Raw genomic sequence first — 19329 nt, forward strand, 5'->3', positions numbered from 1 at the left:
AAAACAATGTTGAAATGAATTCTGCACATATTTAAACAGTATTTCTCCATAGAGAAAGAGTCCAGGTGCTAAAATGGCCTGTCTGCAGTCCAGACCTGTCAAATTAGGTGCATCATGGAATGAAAAAAACATGATTAAGAATACCTCATACTGTTGAGCAACTGACATCCTATATCGGGCTGGAATGGGTTAACATTTAATTGTCAAATTGAAGCAGCACAGTGGTAAACATTCCCTGTCCCAACTTTTTTTGAAACATGTTGCTGGCATGAAATTCAAAATGATCATATATTTTCCATGAAGTAGAAAGAAAGAAAAAATCAACATTCGTTGTCTGGCTTATGTCCTTTTTGCTGCTAATATGGGTCTACAAAACGTACATCACATACTGTTTTTATTTGCATTTTTACACAACGTCCCAAGTTTTTACTGATTTGGGGTTGTATTTTGTGTAGATTGGAAATGCATTATGACATTATTGCTGCATTCTCTCAAGATAAACAAACCTCATATTGCAATATTTGTTTACATATGTTGGGATAATTAAAAAACTACAAGAATGAAATGTGCAACGAACTTGTAAATAAGTTGTAATAAATTGCTAAACCAGACATGTCATTTGTCTATTCACATCATTTTGTACAAAAAAAAACATGAAAGTGCAGGCCTATGCAGTTCAACGTATTGTCCAGAGGATGTCGTTACATAATCACTTTGAGAGAAATACGCACGGAAGTAGCCTATGTATCACGTGACCCAAAACCTTCCTGCCTACAGTTGTTGGTTACTACTCCAAAGTCCTCTACCAGAGAATGTCTAGTAAGGGCTCTGCCTCTACACATGCCAGGGCCCAGGATGTAAACAGGATTATATCATAATCAGTGAGTTTGCACGATGGTTGAGTGCAAGTTGTCTAAATGAACAGAAAACACCTGGCAGCAGCCTTCTACCGAGATTAAACCCTGTGAGTATAGGGTTACGTATACAGTGCCCTTCCTTCCTTTTAACAACAGTGTAGTGAGGTAGCCTAAATATGTATGTCACACAGCCGAAGTCTGGTTGTTGTTTACATAAACCTTTTGATAATTCATCAATGCTATTCAACCAAACGTCATCGTCATAAGCCTAGACCTGTTTGAAAATTAACTTGCACTGTCAGCTCAATCAGCAGAAAAGATAAGTTTGTCGATTTGTGGAATGCATGAATGAATAACCTACATTACTTAACGTTAAGAACTCTTTGGAGATGTTTTCTACGGTGAAGCTGTTATTAACCTATTCTGTTCTGAAATGTTGCATGTGGTGTTATGCAGGCTATATTGCCTCTATGTTCGAACCATAGACTGTAAAAAATAGGTTCGAACACACCATTCTACGATGCTATGATGTAGCAGCTTAGCCTAGAAATCTAGACGCGCCCCTAGCGGCCGCAAATTACATTTGCTGCCAGGGCTGGTCTAGCAACTCTCCGTTGGCTTGTGAGCTCCAGAAATCGAAACTTAATCAGGCCAATGAAATCGTGTATAGAGTCGTTAGGTGGGCTTAACATAATGATTGATGGCAGAGTTGCAACGGTTTGGCTTGAATTCCCTGCTACTTGAAAACAAATAAGATGGATGTTGCTGCTGGCGAACAGTGTGACACGAGTTAAGTTTTTATTAAGTAGGCAAACGTTTGAACTAGCCAACTAGCTCCGCTGGTGGGAAACGCATGGGACTCATAAGCTGCCGCTGTCCTATTAGTGCAGAGGGAATTTGAAAGACAACTGATTATCCCGCCCCTCGGACTGAGCACTGCGAACGGTGAGTGCCCAGACCCTACATTTTAATGTGGGTCTGGCTCGTCAGGCTAGTAGCAGCTAGCCTATTAACCAAAGATCCTTGATTACTAGCAGAGAATGTTTAATAAGGGGAGAACCTTCACTCTCGGAACTCTTCCGGTGTGGTACTGCATCTAGGGGTGCTTGCGGGCGAGTCCAGAATGAATGGAGGTCTATGGAGCTGTACCTCTCAAAATCCACTTTTCTCGTATTTTTTTCAAGTAATTTGAATATTGTATTCGAAAGGGGAGACAAAGACAATCACTTGGTTGATTTTTTAAAGTCACTTAATTGTTCTAAAAAGCCTTTCAAACGTGTCAATGACGTCATTCATTAGCATGATCATAGCATAGCATAGCATCAATGTTAGCGTGTTATGGGCAACAACGACCCAACCTGTAAGAAAACGAAAGGACATGACTCCCGGATTATTTCACTTTTGATTGATAATCCATATCCATTTTGCGAAAAATAAAATAAAATCTGAGGGTTTCAGTTATAGGTGAAATAGGTGAAAACAATAAATGTAGCCATGTAGCTCCATAGGACCCCATGTATTTTGGACTCGCCCGCGATCGCCATCTAGGTGAACTCTGGTGAACTGCAGCCAAATTCGGTTTGTATGGGATTAATAGAGAGTGGGGAGGCTCTCCGTAGACGGGCTCCAACATAAGTCGTTGTCAGCAATGTCAACATTTCAGGCATCAGTAAACGTGATGATGAAACGTTATCCCATTGTTCAATATTTGATAGCCTGTCACAGGAACGTCATTTCGCTAAAATCGCCCAGTGGGGTGTAGCCTACTACGAATCTCGATTAGTGGGTTAGCGAGGTATGTTGCGCTCAAAGCCAGGGTATGCTGTGACACGAAAGTGGATCTGTTTTAGTGTCGCTATATCACCATGGTGTCTTATGCTGTCAACCAAACCTGGTCGGGAGGAGGTTATGTGCTAAGTTATAGCTCAAATCGTGTAATCTACCGCACACTGACCAATCAATTGTCTTAAAAATGAAGTTCTCACGTGTAGGATTCTGTCATCTTACAGGTGGAGCTCCGCCTCTACTAACATTTTGGATCTCGAATGCGCTTTAATAGTGCTGTGCGTGCAAATATCCCACTATGGACGTGCATACCATACAACAACTGATGGCAATTGATTTATTTGATGTTAAAGGTTAGACACAAAAAATGACCGCAGTGTAGATTAAGCGATCGCTCATGAATGCGGAAGTAATTGTTTTAAATTGAGGCGGTCTTGTGCGTCTCCATGTTACACGATTGTCCAAAGTCATCCCAACACGAGAAGCGCGACAGATCTGAGCTGAAAGCCTAGTTTGACAAATATATCACATAACTGCAATCGTAGTATCACTTAACGTATACCCCTGAGTCAAGGCTTTGTCAAGCCTCGATATGTCTACATCAGGGCTCTCAAGTTTTTAAGTTTGCAAGGAGTGAGACTTTAGGCGTGTTCGACTTGAGGCAGATCTGACTTGATGTGATGCATGCTGGGTTGAACACAATGCATACTGGGATGGACGCAATGCTTGCTGGTTAGAAATTCTGTCCGACTTCTGTCAGCCGGGGAGGGACTTACCACCGTGACACCATGTCACATGACCTTAAAATATCGCGGGAGTCTTAGCCTGCAGTCAGATCTTGCAGTTGCCTTCCACGAGCTGCACGAGCTAAAACAAAACCCTCATGACGTCAGTTCAAAGACGTGATGGGGCCATTTGGAAGGAATGTCCTCATGATGATTATGACGGGAGTCTCATGCCGCTTCCTTATGTTGGAATATGCGAAAATAAACAGAAATCGAAGGGATACCTTCTTATACGTGATTTCTACAACAATGGTAGGCTAGCCTACTGAAAACGTTTGGATATTCTGTTATTTTCTGCTGTTGGCTAAATAGATAGACACACATATAGGGGAACCACTTGATATTGAATTGATGTGCTACAATGCAGGCCTGTTAACTGTATGACAACAGTGGTTTATTTAAACTACATCATAAGAATTTATTTCGTCAGTCATCATGCTCATTTTAATGAGTAAGAATGAAAGTTCTGCTGTTTATTGCAAACAACATTCCGCGATTTCTCCCGCGATGTCTCCCGCGAGTCACGTCAGGCACATTTATCCCCAAAATGGTCTCTTGAACAGTGGTGGTTCTGTCCGTGTCTGTGTGTGTTCATGAGTGATGTTGTGTGTTGTAAATGTTTGTGGCAGATTTTGATGGCTTGATGACTGATACTGGGGGCTCCCATTTAAAGCACTGTGGTTCAATGTCAGCCATTTTCACAGTCATGAGGCCATCCTTAAAAATATTCTTGTTTGCAGTAACAGCCAAAAAATAAAAAAATGGGTCGGTAGGTAGGTCAATATTTTTTTTTCAAGATTTAAAGTTTAAAAAAAGTACAATTTTGGTCATGGTGATTACGTAGGTATGAATTTAAACAAATGTGCATATTGTGACGTAACTCAACCCATGCCTTCAGGCGCATCACTGCAAACCTCAATCTGATGCAGGTTATGTAAACCAGCCTTTCTCAAACTTCTTTGACCTGAGGCCCAGTCATGGCAGACTTTGGGGTCATAGGGCTCATCTACATGTACCCAACCCCACTCCCTCCAAATCAATCACAATCATTATTATGCCTATGTTGTTATACTTTCACTTAAATGTTTTTTTAATGAAGTTTAATTTGAATGCCTGAATGTAAGGATTCAGGAAACACAATACCAGCTTTTTTGGCGAGCAGATAGGCGTAAATCACTGAGCTGTTGATCTTTAACAGATAGAAAGAAGGCTAGAATAGCTTTTGGCCACGTTATATTCAAATTTGACTATACAATACTAAGTGCTATACAGTGTATTATACAGTCTCTGCTCTGTTTCTGTGGAAGTTCCACAAATCAACGTTGTTTTATTAAGTGTCGTTAAACAATTAAATAGCATTCAACAGGTTGAAGCGGAGCTTTGATACCAACGTTATCGATTAGTTTCAGTTTCTCTCGCGCAGACGCCTGCATTGAATGAACGCTCATACCACCACTTTATTGTATGGCTCCATGTTTAATGACATCGATAGCAGAAACGTTTGTTTTCTTTTTTTGTCGGTCCGCGGTATCTTGATCAACTGCGCAGCAAATTATCAGACGAAGCACCGGGCCTAATTTTACTCCACGATTCCGCGGACCAGCAGTCTCCACGTTGCGGACCCACATCAAAACAAAACTATTTCCTGATTGGTTGAGAAATCCTATTTTCTGATTGGCCGATAGGTTAGTAAATGAACAGCAGCTGAGCTGTACGTTTGTAAAATATAGCCCTTAGAAATTTCTGTGCGGGCAAGTTAATAATTTATCGGAGTGAGAAATGCCATGTGTGGCGTGTGAGCGTGTGAAGTCATTGAAATGCGTGTGTCTTGAGAGGTCTGGTCTACATAGCCTAGATATGTCTAACGTGCTTCGTAGTATACCCCACTGATTTGGTGCATTGATCTGTATCGATAACGTTATGGGAGAACCTGCATGTAGCCTATGGTAGCCTAACTTTTTTTTCTCTGTTTAAAACTCGGTTTACACGAAGACGATAGGCTTTCTTAGAAGCTGTGAAATTTGGCCAGAAAGGAACATGTCTTCCCTCTGAAAGTTGACACAAAATCAAACAATATTTGATCATTTAACTTGAACTGAACAGCGACAGGTTTTGGTAGGCAGTAGACTAGACGTTAAAATGGTAGCCTACAGAGCCAGCGTCAGTCAGCATCATGTAACATTAATGTCGTTAAAGTCATGAATCCTGTAACATATTATAACATATAACACACCATTCTACGTAGCCTATATATCAGCCTTAAAGAAGGCTATAGGTGACAGGTAGCCTCCCAGATTTGCCAATAGCCGCTAGGTTTTTGTTGGAGTTATGTTACATTTCAGCTAAATTAAAACACCACATGTTGACAGGCGTGTTTTGTTTTTGTTGTTTATCCTAAGCTCCACCATTGAGACATGGCAGCTATAAATCCCAAAGCGGAGATGGTGGAACGCTTTCTGGATTCTGCAGGCCGAGGAGACTTAGAGAGGGTGACCTCTATGATCTCCAACTCCAACTTTTTGATCAACAAGAGTGGCGAGAACGGATGGACGGCGTTAATGTTCGCTGCACGGAACGGACACTTTGAAGTTGTGAAAGCTCTTCTAGCAAAAGGGTAGGTTAATGTTTCATAGAGGCTATAGGTTACTTTGGGTAACACTTAATTTGTGTAGCCTACGTAAGACGGACATGACACCGTCATAACCATGACATGTCATGACACCTGCAAAGAAAAGGAGCCTGTATGAATGCTGTTGTTGTCATTAAGTATCATTGGGTTTATTTTTTTTTATGTCAAGTTGATATTACTTGGGAGCCCTGCTGAAAAATCAGCCTGACTTGGTTGACCAGTTTGTTAACCAGCTTAATTTGTTTGACCACCCTATGATGGTTGATCAGCTAGACCAGCAAAACTCTTGCGAAAACATACCTTTAGCTGGTTTGAGCTTTTGCCCTCTGTGCATTAGTGTGTGTGTGTGTTTAGTCAGTTTACGATGGTGATTCAGCTGGTTTTGCTTGTCATACCACCTCAAGCTGGTCATTTTAGCTAGTTTTGCTGGTCTTACATAGCTGGTCTAACTGGCCATGCCAGCTTTGGTCATTCTCAGAGATGGACGAAGTACTCAATTTTTTCATCTGTGGTCCTCTGTGGCGGGGACGTCCCTCTCTATCTTCAACAAACTCTTCAAACTCTTCTAAGAATACCTTCTGTCCTTGCACTTCTGACAACCTACTACAACAATAAAAATGACATAAAAAACAAATGATTCTGAATGACAACATTCACAAACATTCATGAACGCTCTTGTTGTGGTTATGATGGTGTCATGTAAGCCTTATTCACACCTCTTTAAGCCTTACTTTTTTATGTACAAATAGGTATATAGCCAAAATATTAGATGAAAATACTATGTTATCTCAGAAATGGAGGCACTTGCATTAAAGATGGCAGAAAACACAATTTGAATATCAGAATATAGAATTATTCTCTCTAAATATCCTTCACTCCTTTGTAAAGGTGTGACGCATCACCTGTGAACAGATCTGGGAAGACTGCATATGACATCGCCCGTTTCTGGGGCCACAAGCACATTGCCATGCTGCTGTCTGGTGGACAAGATGGACGCCCTCCTTATACTCTCCCAGGCATGCACGCCAATGGGGAGGACCTCTACTTCAATCATGAGTTCCTAGACAGGTTGAGTGAGAAGAGGAGCGACAGCAAGTGGCTAACTGCTAAGCAGACATCTCCAGACACCGTGTTCCTGCTCTTCCACAACCTCAACCCACTGGTCATTTCCGAGGCCATGGAAGAAGATGGCAGAGGTGACTCCTCCTTCCTGATGACCCGGCTGCGGCCGCCTGCAGTAGAGCCAATCCTGGGGCGGCCGGGCACCACGGTCGTCTTCCTGGGAGTGGAGAAGCAGAGGAGATGTGTCCCCACCACCACACTGGAGGGAGAGGACGATGGACTGACCGCATGGTTTGCTCTCAACACTGAGGAAGACCCCTCAGAGCTCCTGAAGTTCCCAGACCCCAAATGTTTCTTCCTCCATGGACCCATGCCAGGGCTCCTAAAGCTCAGTGACATCGAGGCAGGTAGTTACATTTTTGTCATAATAAATAGCTTAGACACTGTGAAGACAGTTCTGGATTTTTTTTCTACTAATATGAATGGTGGGTATGACATCAATTGGCAAACACTAGTGTGATTTTGGCGTTGCTTTGCCTCCATGCAGGTGTTGTTGCCCAAGCCAGGGCAGTGCTGGCGTGGCACAGCAGGTACAGTTTCTGCCCCACATGTGGGAGTGAGACGCGTGTGGATGAAGGGGGCCATAAGAGGACGTGCCTGAGAGAGGGCTGTAGAAGTCTCAAGGGCATCCACAACACCTGCTACCCTCGCGTGGGTGAGGAACACGCTCACAAGCATCATGTTATAGGCCTCGGAGCATCTCTTCCTGAAATGAAACGCATCAGCAAATATGACCAGACTGTTTTTTTTTTTTTCATTAACTCTTATAATGTAACATTGCTTATGGAATGAAGATGACTTAACTAAGTAATCTTTACTTTATCTTACTTTAGGGGGCCTTGATATGAAGTATTACATATATATTGGGAGAGTCTGCATTGTCATTGCTGTTCATGTTGAACCAATCATGGCAAAACAATACTGCAAATTCTCCCAATACATTTGTAATGTTTTATATAAGGGGTCTCTGCAAAAGAGAAATTACCTTTGAAATTGTTATACATTTGATGGATGATTTTTTTTGTTTTTGTGTTGTGAATCTAGTAGCATTGCACTGGTTGTTGTAAACTGTCTCAAGTATTTATTTGTTTATTTCTTCTTGATTGTAGATCCAGTAGCCATCATGCTGGTCATCCACCCTGAAGGTAACCAGTGTCTGCTTGGAAGGAAGAAAATCTTCCCTTCTGGGATGTTCTCATGTCTTGCTGGGTTCATAGAGCCAGGTACAGTTAATACAGCATGCAGCATATCATTTCTAAGTAGTCATGGCCATGGGTATCTTTTATTTGGCATCCAAGATCCGGTAATAAGACTTGAAGACTTGATCACTGGTAGAGAAAATGTGACAGTGTTGTGGTCATTTTACAAAATAATTTTGAAAATGTGCTTAAATGTATCAGCATTTCCCACCGAGGTTGCTTTAAGATGATTGGTCAGTATGTGGACATTTGTGTGCTGTGCTGTGCTGTGTGGTCTGGCTGACAGGCGAGACTGTGGAGGAGGGGGTCCGGCGAGAGGTCTGGGAGGAGAGTGGTGTTCGCGTTGGACAGGTGCACTATGTCACCAGCCAGCCGTGGCCCATGCCATCCTCACTCATGATAGGTTGCCATGCCGTCGCCTTGACAACCAACATTAATGTGGACAAGAATGAGATTGAGGAGGCTCGGTGGTTCACGCGGCAACAGGTGAGGTTGGCAAGACATAAGGCAGGCGCAAAGGTTATGAGAAAAGGTTGTACACTGAAAAGTCACATGTCTGACATCAACATAATAGACAGCAGTCATTTTTATAAATTTAGACTTCATAAGGTACTGGAGTTAACTTTGACATTTCTTTGAATAAGTACTAAGCATTGGAATATAAGGGGCAAACTGTCTATAGCCCGACAATTAGAAATGAATATGCCAGAGGATGGTGGATTAACTACCAATCAAGGTATACTCACAACTCCTCCCTGATGAAAACACACACCAGCTGTAGCAGAATCTTCATGACTGCTTAAGATTATGCATGAGTTGGATGGAAACCCGCTATGTCATAAGAGAGGAGAGGGCAAGTGCTGCGTTGGGTCAAAAAAGTATTCAAAAAGATCAGGTGCTCTTTGAGTGTGAACAACAGAAGTTATAAGGTAAAATGTGACTTTCCTGTATGTAAGCTATGTATGAGGCAGTCATGTTCAGAACGTTTTAAAGTGAAACACACATTACTTTAAAGTAAAACAAACTTTATAACAATAATCCCAACTCTGACCAAATTGTACTTCTATTATATGACCTTAATTGACTGTCTTCTTTCCAGGTGATCGATGCTACTGTGAGAGCTAAGCATGCCGTTTTCTCTCTGCCACCGAGACAAGCTATTGCATACTACCTCATCAAGCACTGGATTGGAATGAATGCCAATCTATGACCAGAGGGGAAACATTGAGTGGTATTCCCAAGAGATTGCTGCAGTTCTGCAGAAAAATATATTGGACTTGTTCTGCCATGAATCACAAACACATATAGATAGTCTTTCAGCTACAAGACCTACAGATCCACTTTATTGTACACTTTTCATATATTCAGGTATTTGTCCAACAGTAAATTTGAGACAGTGATGGCATAAAACACATCAAAATATAAATTATAAAATATATTTATTTAAAAACAAATATTACCCTTAAGGTGGGGATCACATTACCAAGTGGCAGGTTTCCTATTGTCCTATTGTTCTCTATGGTTCAGCAGCGGAACGGTGGCAACGCTGGCGTAACACTAGCGTTGAACAACCTGAGCATTGAACTTGGTTCAACTTTCAACGCGAGCGTATTCAATTGACAAACCGCTTGTGTTGCTTAGGAACGAGATAAAACTTATTATGGTCTGAGCGCTGCGCCTACAGGACGCCTAAAGGTGTAGGTTTTTTAATATTCTAACATAAGATTCTGTTCCGCAACAATTGAAGGTTCTAAAATTATATGTTGAATTCCATGAACCCAGATATTCTTTAGAATGTTAATTTCCCAACATTCCCGTCATACCGGTGTGACGGTACTCCTTTAAGGGTTAAGGAGATATTGAAGACACAAATGAATAAAGCAAAAGGTGGCACTTCAAAAACAACCATAGAAAACTACCAAAACCACACACAGCCATTGAAGCCTTACAGGCCACCAAAACCACACACAGCCATTGAAGCCTTACAGGCCACCAAAACCACACACAGCCATCGAAGCCTTACAGGCCACCAAAACCACACAGAACCATTTTGTCAAGAACTGCAGGTGTTGGTTTCACTTGGAGTTCTACACAAAGAGGTGTATGAGGGATGTGGGTACAAATGGCTGAAGTTTCAACCCCAAAGTGCAATTGAAACCAAGAATCGCCAAGAGACTGTCACAGAACTCACTTTTAATGAATAGAACAATTACTCCTGAACTCACAGAACTCATTTTTAATGAATAGAAGAATTAATCTTGAACCCCTAATGTGCTATCCTGTTTTTCTCCACTCTGTCCAAGTACTTGTTACATAGTCATGAATTTATCTGAATGATTATACCACCAAATGATTTACAGCAAGTTGTGATGACAGCCATTCAGTTCATATGCAACTGAATATTAATGCTGTTGAATTGAAGTGAACGTTACCTTGTGATTTATCAGCATTTGAATGTTAATGATAGAATAAAGGTGTTTACATCAGTTTCTGGTGACTGATGCAGTAATTGAATCCAGTGGTTATTTTTTGTAATTTATGGACTTCATAACAATCTTTTCCGCTTGAATTCAGGAGCCCGTCCATAATTCATATCAACCATAATCATCAACATAACTAGTAAAGCATTTTAATGTATTATACACAATTTCTCATTTGATAAAATGACACATGCCATTTATAACATGCAAAAGCAATCATATTGAAATGTATAGGGAAAGGATGTCATGAGCCGAGATTCCCTGGACAGTTGATTCCATAATCTAAATAGCCAGGGAACGTGGAAGCTGTAGATTTTATGTGATCAGAAGGGCCTGTCTGTACATGCTCGGAGTTATCAGGCCAAGGAATCCCCTCAGTGTAATCTATATCAGCAGGATAAACGTAACACGTGTTGACAGGTAGAGGAAGACTTTCAGTAATGTGTGTAGGATCGGGCATGGAAGCCAGGGTTAGTGAAGGGAGTAACACTGGCTGCTCCGCCCAGGAGGGGAACACTTCCATTCTCATCTCCATCAGCAGAGATAGGAGCTATACAAACATAACCATCTTTTATCACAGGAGACTTGCTCTCCATGCACTCTGCCATGTGGGGATGAATGGCTTCCATGTTGTCTGAAGCCGAGCCAGTAGGACTGCTACCCACATAACTGATTGCTGAGAGTGGAAGGCTCCAGGTTGGAGCAGCTTCTGCATCATGTGCACTAGCCTGAGGTGGATCACTGAGAGAGCTGCCTTTGTTAGGTTGGAGGGAAATGATTCCTGTGAAAAGGGTGTTTGTTGGAATATTGCTGACATAACCTTTAAAATGTTGAGGAATGCTATCTGTATTAATAATACTAGTTTTTAAAGGAATGCTGTCTGAGGAGATGTTACTCATGGTATGAGCACTGTCTACAGAACAGCCTTGTGCCAAAACAGGTTTATCTTCTACGTACTCTATACTGGCTTTAAAAGCATTGTTTTCTTTATCACTTGCATTCAGTGGTCTTGAAATTCTATCGACATCAGTTTTAGCCATGGCACAAACATTTTCATCACGATAACGGTTTTCAGGAAAATGGATACTGTGAACATATTCAGCATTGCTGTGGGTAGGAGGGCTTTCAGCAATATCTTTAAAGGTCAAACAATCATTACTCCCAACATGATCTATACTTTCACCCTTCTTTGAGTTCACATCTTCCACCAGTATTTCATTAGTCTCATTAGGACAGAGGTCCACCACCTGCAGCACCTTCTGGTCATCACCTGTCTGTCCAGAACAGAGGTCTACTTTAGCTATAAAGTATCCAGCGTGTGAACAGCAGCAGGTCAATAGTAATACAATGATGGGCATTATGATGTTTATTTACCTTGTAGTTCCTACAGTTGATGACAGGTGGCGTCATTGGAACTAGAAGTAAACTACCTCTATTCTTAGGTAGGAAATATACTGTATATTAGCTTTACGAATGACAAACAAAACAAGACATTTTCCTTACCACTCGAGAGCTCATGAGCCAGCGAGCAGCAGCACTTTGCTCTGGGTCTGCAACCTGCAGTATGATGTATTTTCTGTAGCTGTTAAGGACAATATGACCCCAGATAATGTTAAATGCTCATTACGATAACTTACTTCATCAATTAAGATGAGTAGCAAAAGACAGCCATAGATATCCTACTCACACAATCTGAGATGTGATCGAGAAAACACCAGCTGCAATGATGAGAATGAGTAGAGGAACAACTACAGTTATAGTCTCAGCTGTCTCTGGAAAAATACAATCACAACCACAACAAGATCATTAGACTGAGAAGCCCTTTAAATGCAGAGGCTGTGTGAAACCAGACATTTCAGTAACAGTAAGCAGTCAGGACTGAAATATGTATTTACATCGAAATATGTCATAACCAAATGTTCCAACCTTCCTGCTGATCCAGTCGTGGTGTGGTGAAGTCTTCTTTATATTTGGAAGTGTTACTCTCATGGGTCTGGACAAACAAAAGGACTGAGTACTCAGTGTTGGCCTTCAGTGAGGAGAATGAGTACAGGCTCATGTCTGGAGTGACCAGAATGACTGGTGATCACAGAAGAACAAAAGAGATGTTACAGGGTGTCTAAAGAAACCTAAACATACAATGCAGACATAAAAGGCACAGAATGCTTGAGACTAACATATGGGATTGTGTATCATTATCAGCTTAATCAGTATTCACGTTCTCATTGCCTAGTGATTGCAAGGGGAGGCTTAACCAGTTGGGAACTGGTTCGGACTGGGTGTGGAGTGCATTGAAAGTCTCACACTGAGTTCCTATCTCACTCCTGAGCATGAGCTTGTACTGGAGAATGTTGGTCTGGTGCTGCTTCCTTTGCCATGCCCACTTGATGATAGCTTGCTGTTTGGTCACCGTGGCAACTCTCAAATCGACCACATCCACCAAAGCTAATGCACAGGGAAAGGGGAAAGAAATCTCACTAAGAGAGACATGTGCAACACAACATGTAACATGCAGAGAGCAACAGGGCTGCTATATGGGATGCACCACTGCTATGCTATCTTTCTTTGGATTCTATGCCATATGTTTACATCACGTTTTTTCAAAGAACATTACTGCACACTAATCTCCTGCTACAATCCACTACAGGGCTGTAGGCCTACCATATTGTATTGCACACTGCATATCATAATCATTCTTCTATTGCAATATTGACAGTGTAGTTGTATGATCATGTTTTTGCATATCATTGTGCGCAATTTGCATGTTTCTCCATACAAAAAGGTGCCTATTGGGAATTTTTGGCAAGGCTGTAAGCACCATTTGTTTTATGGTATTATAGTACAATGTGTGAACTTTGTTTCATATGGTATATTGCCATTTCCCATCACCATATCAAGACCAAAAGTTTTGTGAGCCATATGGCCCACCCCTGATCTGCTGCCACTGTCTCCGTGAGGCCAGTAGACGTGTTTGCTCACTCAACCCACCGCCACTCTCCAGGTTCGCCTGCAGTGAACTGGGTGGGCCACAGTCTTCTCCAGAGATGGGGTAGACACTGATGTTGTAAGTCTGCTTGGGTGCGATGTCTCCTGGAAGGAAAACAACAGAAAATCTGCGTCTTTATTGACAACAGACTTACTGTAAACCAGCTAGTTTTTAAACATAATTGTTAACTACTGTCATGTGTGGATGGAAACATGCAGAACAACAAAGCTTTGAAAAGGAATTGGTTTTGTGCCTCTGTACATGAAAATGGCCGACCATCAGCCTGCCTGCACTGTGCAGCACGTACACAGACCTGTCAGGGCAGTGAGGACATGGCCAGAGCCTGGTATCAGTGTCCAGTGTGTGGCGTTGGGGTTGGCTTCAGCCACCCTCTCCACAGCAAACTCAGACACGGCCGGCTCCGTCTCCCACTGCACCCACAGTTTGCCATCTTTGGAGTGTACCCACAAGCCCTGCACCGCTGCCACATCTAGCAAACATGAAACAAACAAACTCTAACCGCTGGCAAACATGAAACAAACATGTGCACTCACTGCCCCCCTACACCACAGCAGGCCATTGTGTAACTTATGTAGCATTGCTCAGCATAATAGCACAGGGTGTGTTTTTGTCGTACGTGAAGCTGTTCCACAACTTAAGTTCACTGAAATGTCTCAAAAAGCTATTGGCCGTACAAAATATTCACAGAGGAGTTTGTTTTGTTGCTTAACTAACTAAAGAAATAACAGGAGGGTATTTCTAATGATTCTTTCAAACATGGAAACGTGGAGATATACTCTGGAATCTTTGCCTTTGGATTTTAAGCAGTAAAACAAATGCCTCAAATACTGTAGAATTAATAGAAATATATCATGACAGAGTTTTATTTATGTGTAACTAGTATGTACTTCAAAAAAAAAGATGAAGTGCAAGTAACATGTCAAATGCAGAGCAGCAAGTAAAAGGGATATTGCACAATTTTTGCACATTGAGATTGCTCAACTTTGTTGAGCAATCTCACACCTTCAAGCTGTTGGATATACTGCTGTTTGATATCTCTGCACATGGTGTGGACTGGAATATCTTATCTAAATATCTTTCTGAATATCTAAAAGAGCAAAAACAAGGCCCAACTTACTGTGATGGGGCCCTGTAGTAACCCTGAGATGGTGTGCTGGGGACTCTCCAGCGCTGTTGAATGCTGTAACATCAATGTCGTACACTCCTCTCATTACCACCAGGCTGACTTTGAGGCTGCTGCTGGTTACAGTCCTCCTCAGATGGGGTTGGGAACTGGGCATGTAGGAGACATTGTATCCAAGAACAGTACCATGGCCACTAGCTGCAGGCACAGCCTAATGGGACACAATGGGACACGAGACAGAAGAGGTCAACAGATCAAATCTTCTATTCCTTCCCTCCTGTAGCTAGCAGGCAGCCTATTCTATCCATAACAATGTTCACTTTTACTTCTAGATACAGATCAGACATGACATAATAACTGTAGATTTACTATAAGAATAATTGTTAGAATAATAAAAGTCTGTTTACTGTGTCTGCTGCCAGTAGTAAGATCCTGTGGGTTCCATGAGAGCTGAGATCCTCAGTGTGATAGCAGACTCGGGGTGGAGAACTTGGAGCTGTAGGACAACAACAGATGTCTTTCAGTTCTGCTGACTCTCTTTGGAGAAGTTAACAGTGCAGTTCACCATTCTAATCTCATACACATTTTTGTTAGATTCAGTGAATTGCATCTCTGGGTCACCTGCCCTGGTGCTCATACACAGTAGTGGCTTTGTAAATGGGAAACAAACAGTGGCTTGGGCAGAGCCGTAATAAATCTGGCAAGGAAAGGAGAGGTGTCAGATTCCTACAGAGCACATCTTACAAATGCCAAACTAGTGGCATGTATGTGCATGTATCCTGATAGAAGTGATGCATGCAACAGGTGCAAGGGCAGACCAGTTTTTGAACAAATCATTACTTTGACTATAGCCTGCTATACAGTCCTGAAAGTACAGTATGTTTGGAATTCCACTCTAGTATCAGCACCCTGTTCAAAGTCTATAATGGCAGCTATCACACTGCTTTAAAGGCGCAGTCAACGATTTTATGCGATTTCAAGTTCAAATTTTTTTTTGTCACATTCAGCAATCATCTCCTCACGACCACTAGCTGCCCAGAGTACACAACGGTCTCTGTAGGCAGCCCAGGCTCTGAAAACTAGACACAAACAAGGTGGGGGCAGCATGTCCCTCTACCAAAAACAAAACCTTGCCTGGAGTTTCTCTGGGAATACTAAATGTGGATGTGAGCTAGCTCTCTGGGAATACTAAAGGTGGGGGTGAGCTACTGTAGCTCTCTGGCGTGTTTCGTTTGGTCCTTGGTTAAAATGTAATGTATGTTGTTTTGGACAAAAGCGTCTGCTAATACATTTTAATATAAACATAAATACAAACAAATGTGACTTTCTGCGAAAATGCTGACTGCATCTTTAAGATAGACTTATATAATGTCCACTGGTTGATATAATTTCCACAGGCTTACCAGACTCTGATGTCATTCCAGAACATTCCTTACTCCAGTCACTCCATATCTCACCATATTGGCTAAGACAGGACACACTGACTGTATAAAGCGTACCCGGCTGAAGGATGTCAATCATATACATCCTCTTGTTCCCATGGTGTACCGGTGCCAATTCAGATATCTGTGGGAGCATCATTGGTAGTCATGGCACAGGACATTATCGGTCTCAAACTAGTACATTATGTCCCCATCCCTGCATCATTCTGTTATGATGTTCATTTGTTTCAACTGAAAAGGACTCTCACTATGTTGCACTTACTTTAGTCCATAGGTCAGTGTTGTACGGTTTGTAACGGATTTGGCATGTCCCTATGGAGGTGTCTTCCGTTGTCCAGGTCACGTTGAGAGACTTGTGTAATGTCTTAATTTCTGTGACAACTGGACGAGGTGGTTTGACTAGCATGAACAACAGTAAACAGATCAGCACACTTAAGTAATGAGAACAATCACAGTTGTCTGAAAAATGTACGGTTTGGTTCATTGCGGTGTAAATATTGTCTGGGACAGAAAGACAGATATGACTAAATAGTCTGTGAAAGAAAAACAAATGTAGGAAATGAAGAGCACTGACTGAGATATACTGATATATTGTTGCTAATGTGTTGCCATTTTGCAGTGAAATGTTTATTCTGAGTTGAGTTGAGTTGATTAAGGGATACCTAATGTCTTTAAGTACGCATAGTAGGGTCCAGATAGCCTTTCCTCTCTGTTCACCGTGTTCTGCATCTTCAGGGTGATGTTGAGCTTTGCGCCAATGAATAAGATATGCTCACAGTATACAAATCCAGTTGTGCTGTATAAAACAAACACACACACACACACACACACTTTCAGTCTAATAGGGAGAGCCCCAGTGCTCTGTGGTCCCTGTGCTCCCTGTGCTCTTACCTGCTGAAGATTAGAGAGCTCTTTGTTTTCCCAGGATGTTCATTCCTCTCTGTCGTCCATCTGCAGGTAAGAGACTCGGGGGTTTCCATAAAAATACACCTAAAGTTTTCAACTGTGTCTGAAAGCAGTCAGATTAAACAGATAACAAGGTTAAGGATTGAAACATGATTGCATATTGTCCAATTTCAGTTAATGAAGGCACCCTTATGTTATGTACTCCATGAAATGATGTACAATATTCAATATTATTTTTGAAATATAAAAACATATGCAAAAATGAAATATAAAAATGTAGCTACTAATAGCATTTCTATTTTACTGTATTTACTAAATCAAGCTGAAATTGCTAAAAAAAAGTTTCAACTGACCAGAAATGAATCCACTGTGCATTGCGTGAGTTGAGATGCAGTCCCTCTTGTCTGTGACACAGTAATTTCTTGAACGCTCACATTTTTTCAAGTCGTTGCCTGTGACTGTCAACTCTGTATGGAAAAAGAAGAAATCAGAGAAATCTATTGCAAAACATATACATACTATATAACGTACACATACTATATATATATCATCATCTGCCTCTAACACACCTCATTACGCCCCAACACACACACACAGACATCATGCCCTCCCCCCTATACACACAATATACCTTTTTAATTACTAGCCTACTTTTAATTTATTCTTTGAAGTTGAGCTGGCTCTTGAGCACAAGAATGTCATTACTTATAATGAATTTTATGAGTAAATTACAATAAACTACTTGAACATAACAATGTGGAGTGAACAATCACGATTACCTTGTTCACTGCAACTTTTGGCAAAAGATGTTTCACCTCCATTTCAGTCGAGTCATTCAGATGTGTTTTTGAAAGGAGAGACAAGAACACAAGAATGAAATAAGGAAAATAATGTATTGAATGTGAAAGTTATGAATTCTTAATAACAAGCTTACTTACAATACCATGTGAACACCACAGACATGAGCTGGAACACAAATGGGCTGCAGATATCCATTCTGGTCCTGCAAACACTGCACTACCACATTCCTAATAGTTTTTGTGATCTAATGATCTGTTATTGAACTTGAAACTTGGAGTTTGTTGAATTTCCATAAAAATATAAAAACACTTCTCAATATAAAAGTATTCACACCACAATTTTAGCATCACGTAAATATCACAGAGAAGGAGAGTTTCTTTGCCCAAACCTCATGTTGCTGCCAAAAGGCATGTAACTTTACAACTGCCTATAACGTGAAATGGAAGTGTCTAATTTCACGTCGGTGACACATCTGTGGTTACACAGCATTGCACAACAGCCCATGATACCATCTTTCTGTAGAAGAGAAATGATCAAGACCTTCAGTCCACCTTGTGTCAATATTTATCTGGTCCAAGAGCTAGAAATCCAAAACTCATGAAAAACAACTTGTTTTCTCTTTTATTTCTTTATGCTTGATTTAAGCCTTTGTGTTTAATTACCACATACTTCCTCTTACTTATGTATACAACTGTAGAATGTTTGTGAATTGTAGACTTCAGAATCGCCACAAACACAGCCTCTCAGAGAGACAGAGTATATTTGGCAATTCTCTCCACAAAATACAGAACATTTTCAGAATACTTCCATGTAGTTTTCATATAATTTACAGTTTACAATAAACTTTCTTTCATCATACAGTTCAAATGAATATTTTCTAAGTCCAAGTCTTATGGCATATTTTTACCTAGCCTTTTGGTATTTCCTCTCTAACACAATGTGTAAGGTCATTATATACAGTATTCAGGGTTCCATGTCTGGAACATCAAAATTCCATGATATTCCAGAAATTCCACGGGAACTCTGTATCTTATAATAATATATTATACTAGAAAATGTAATTCCAGGGAATTACCATTGCATGTAAATGTAAAAACTGCTGTGTATAACATTACTTACAGTACAGTATGATTATTCAGATTACATAGACTTACAGTATTCTTGAAAACCACTCACTTGGTTAGATGTTAGCT

At 41.1% G+C, this 19329-nt stretch overlaps 2 protein-coding genes across 4 annotated transcripts; one reads left to right on the forward strand and one right to left on the reverse strand.

Moving 5' to 3' along the window:
• The first annotated feature begins 767 nt into the window (after positions 1–767).
• On the forward strand, positions 768–10074 carry nudt12 (nudix (nucleoside diphosphate linked moiety X)-type motif 12). 3 transcript variants are annotated; one of them, XM_048244455.1, is made up of 7 exons: positions 768–881; positions 5827–6041; positions 6945–7525; positions 7666–7833; positions 8288–8401; positions 8664–8863; positions 9477–10074. In XM_048244455.1, exons 2-7 carry the CDS (start codon positions 5842–5844, stop codon positions 9585–9587), a joined length of 1374 nt encoding a protein of 457 aa, XP_048100412.1. In that variant the 5' UTR covers positions 768–881; positions 5827–5841; the 3' UTR covers positions 9588–10074. The 3 variants fall into 3 exon arrangements, with proteins under 3 accessions (XP_048100412.1, XP_048100411.1, XP_048100413.1); XM_048244454.1 differs by having other exon boundaries at positions 775–964; XM_048244456.1 differs by lacking the exon at positions 768–881 and adding an exon at positions 3527–3679.
• An 843-nt stretch (positions 10075–10917) lies between these two features.
• On the reverse strand, positions 10918–19109 carry LOC125295211 (interleukin-6 receptor subunit beta). The gene is made up of 16 exons (XM_048244453.1): positions 18274–19109; positions 18115–18150; positions 17689–17802; positions 17321–17438; positions 17092–17225; positions 16692–16828; positions 16391–16553; positions 15395–15483; positions 14982–15198; positions 14157–14333; positions 13846–13947; positions 13162–13302; positions 12784–12936; positions 12545–12629; positions 12361–12439; positions 10918–12131 (listed from the first exon to the last, which is right to left on the reverse strand). Exons 1-16 carry the CDS (start codon positions 18329–18331, stop codon positions 11292–11294), a joined length of 2643 nt encoding a protein of 880 aa, XP_048100410.1. The 5' UTR covers positions 18332–19109; the 3' UTR covers positions 10918–11291.
• Positions 19110–19329: the final 220 nt, after the last annotated feature.

Source organism: Alosa alosa, chromosome 5 (genome assembly GCF_017589495.1).
Source record: "Alosa alosa isolate M-15738 ecotype Scorff River chromosome 5, AALO_Geno_1.1, whole genome shotgun sequence".
NCBI classification, from domain to species: domain Eukaryota; kingdom Metazoa; phylum Chordata; class Actinopteri; order Clupeiformes; family Clupeidae; genus Alosa; species Alosa alosa.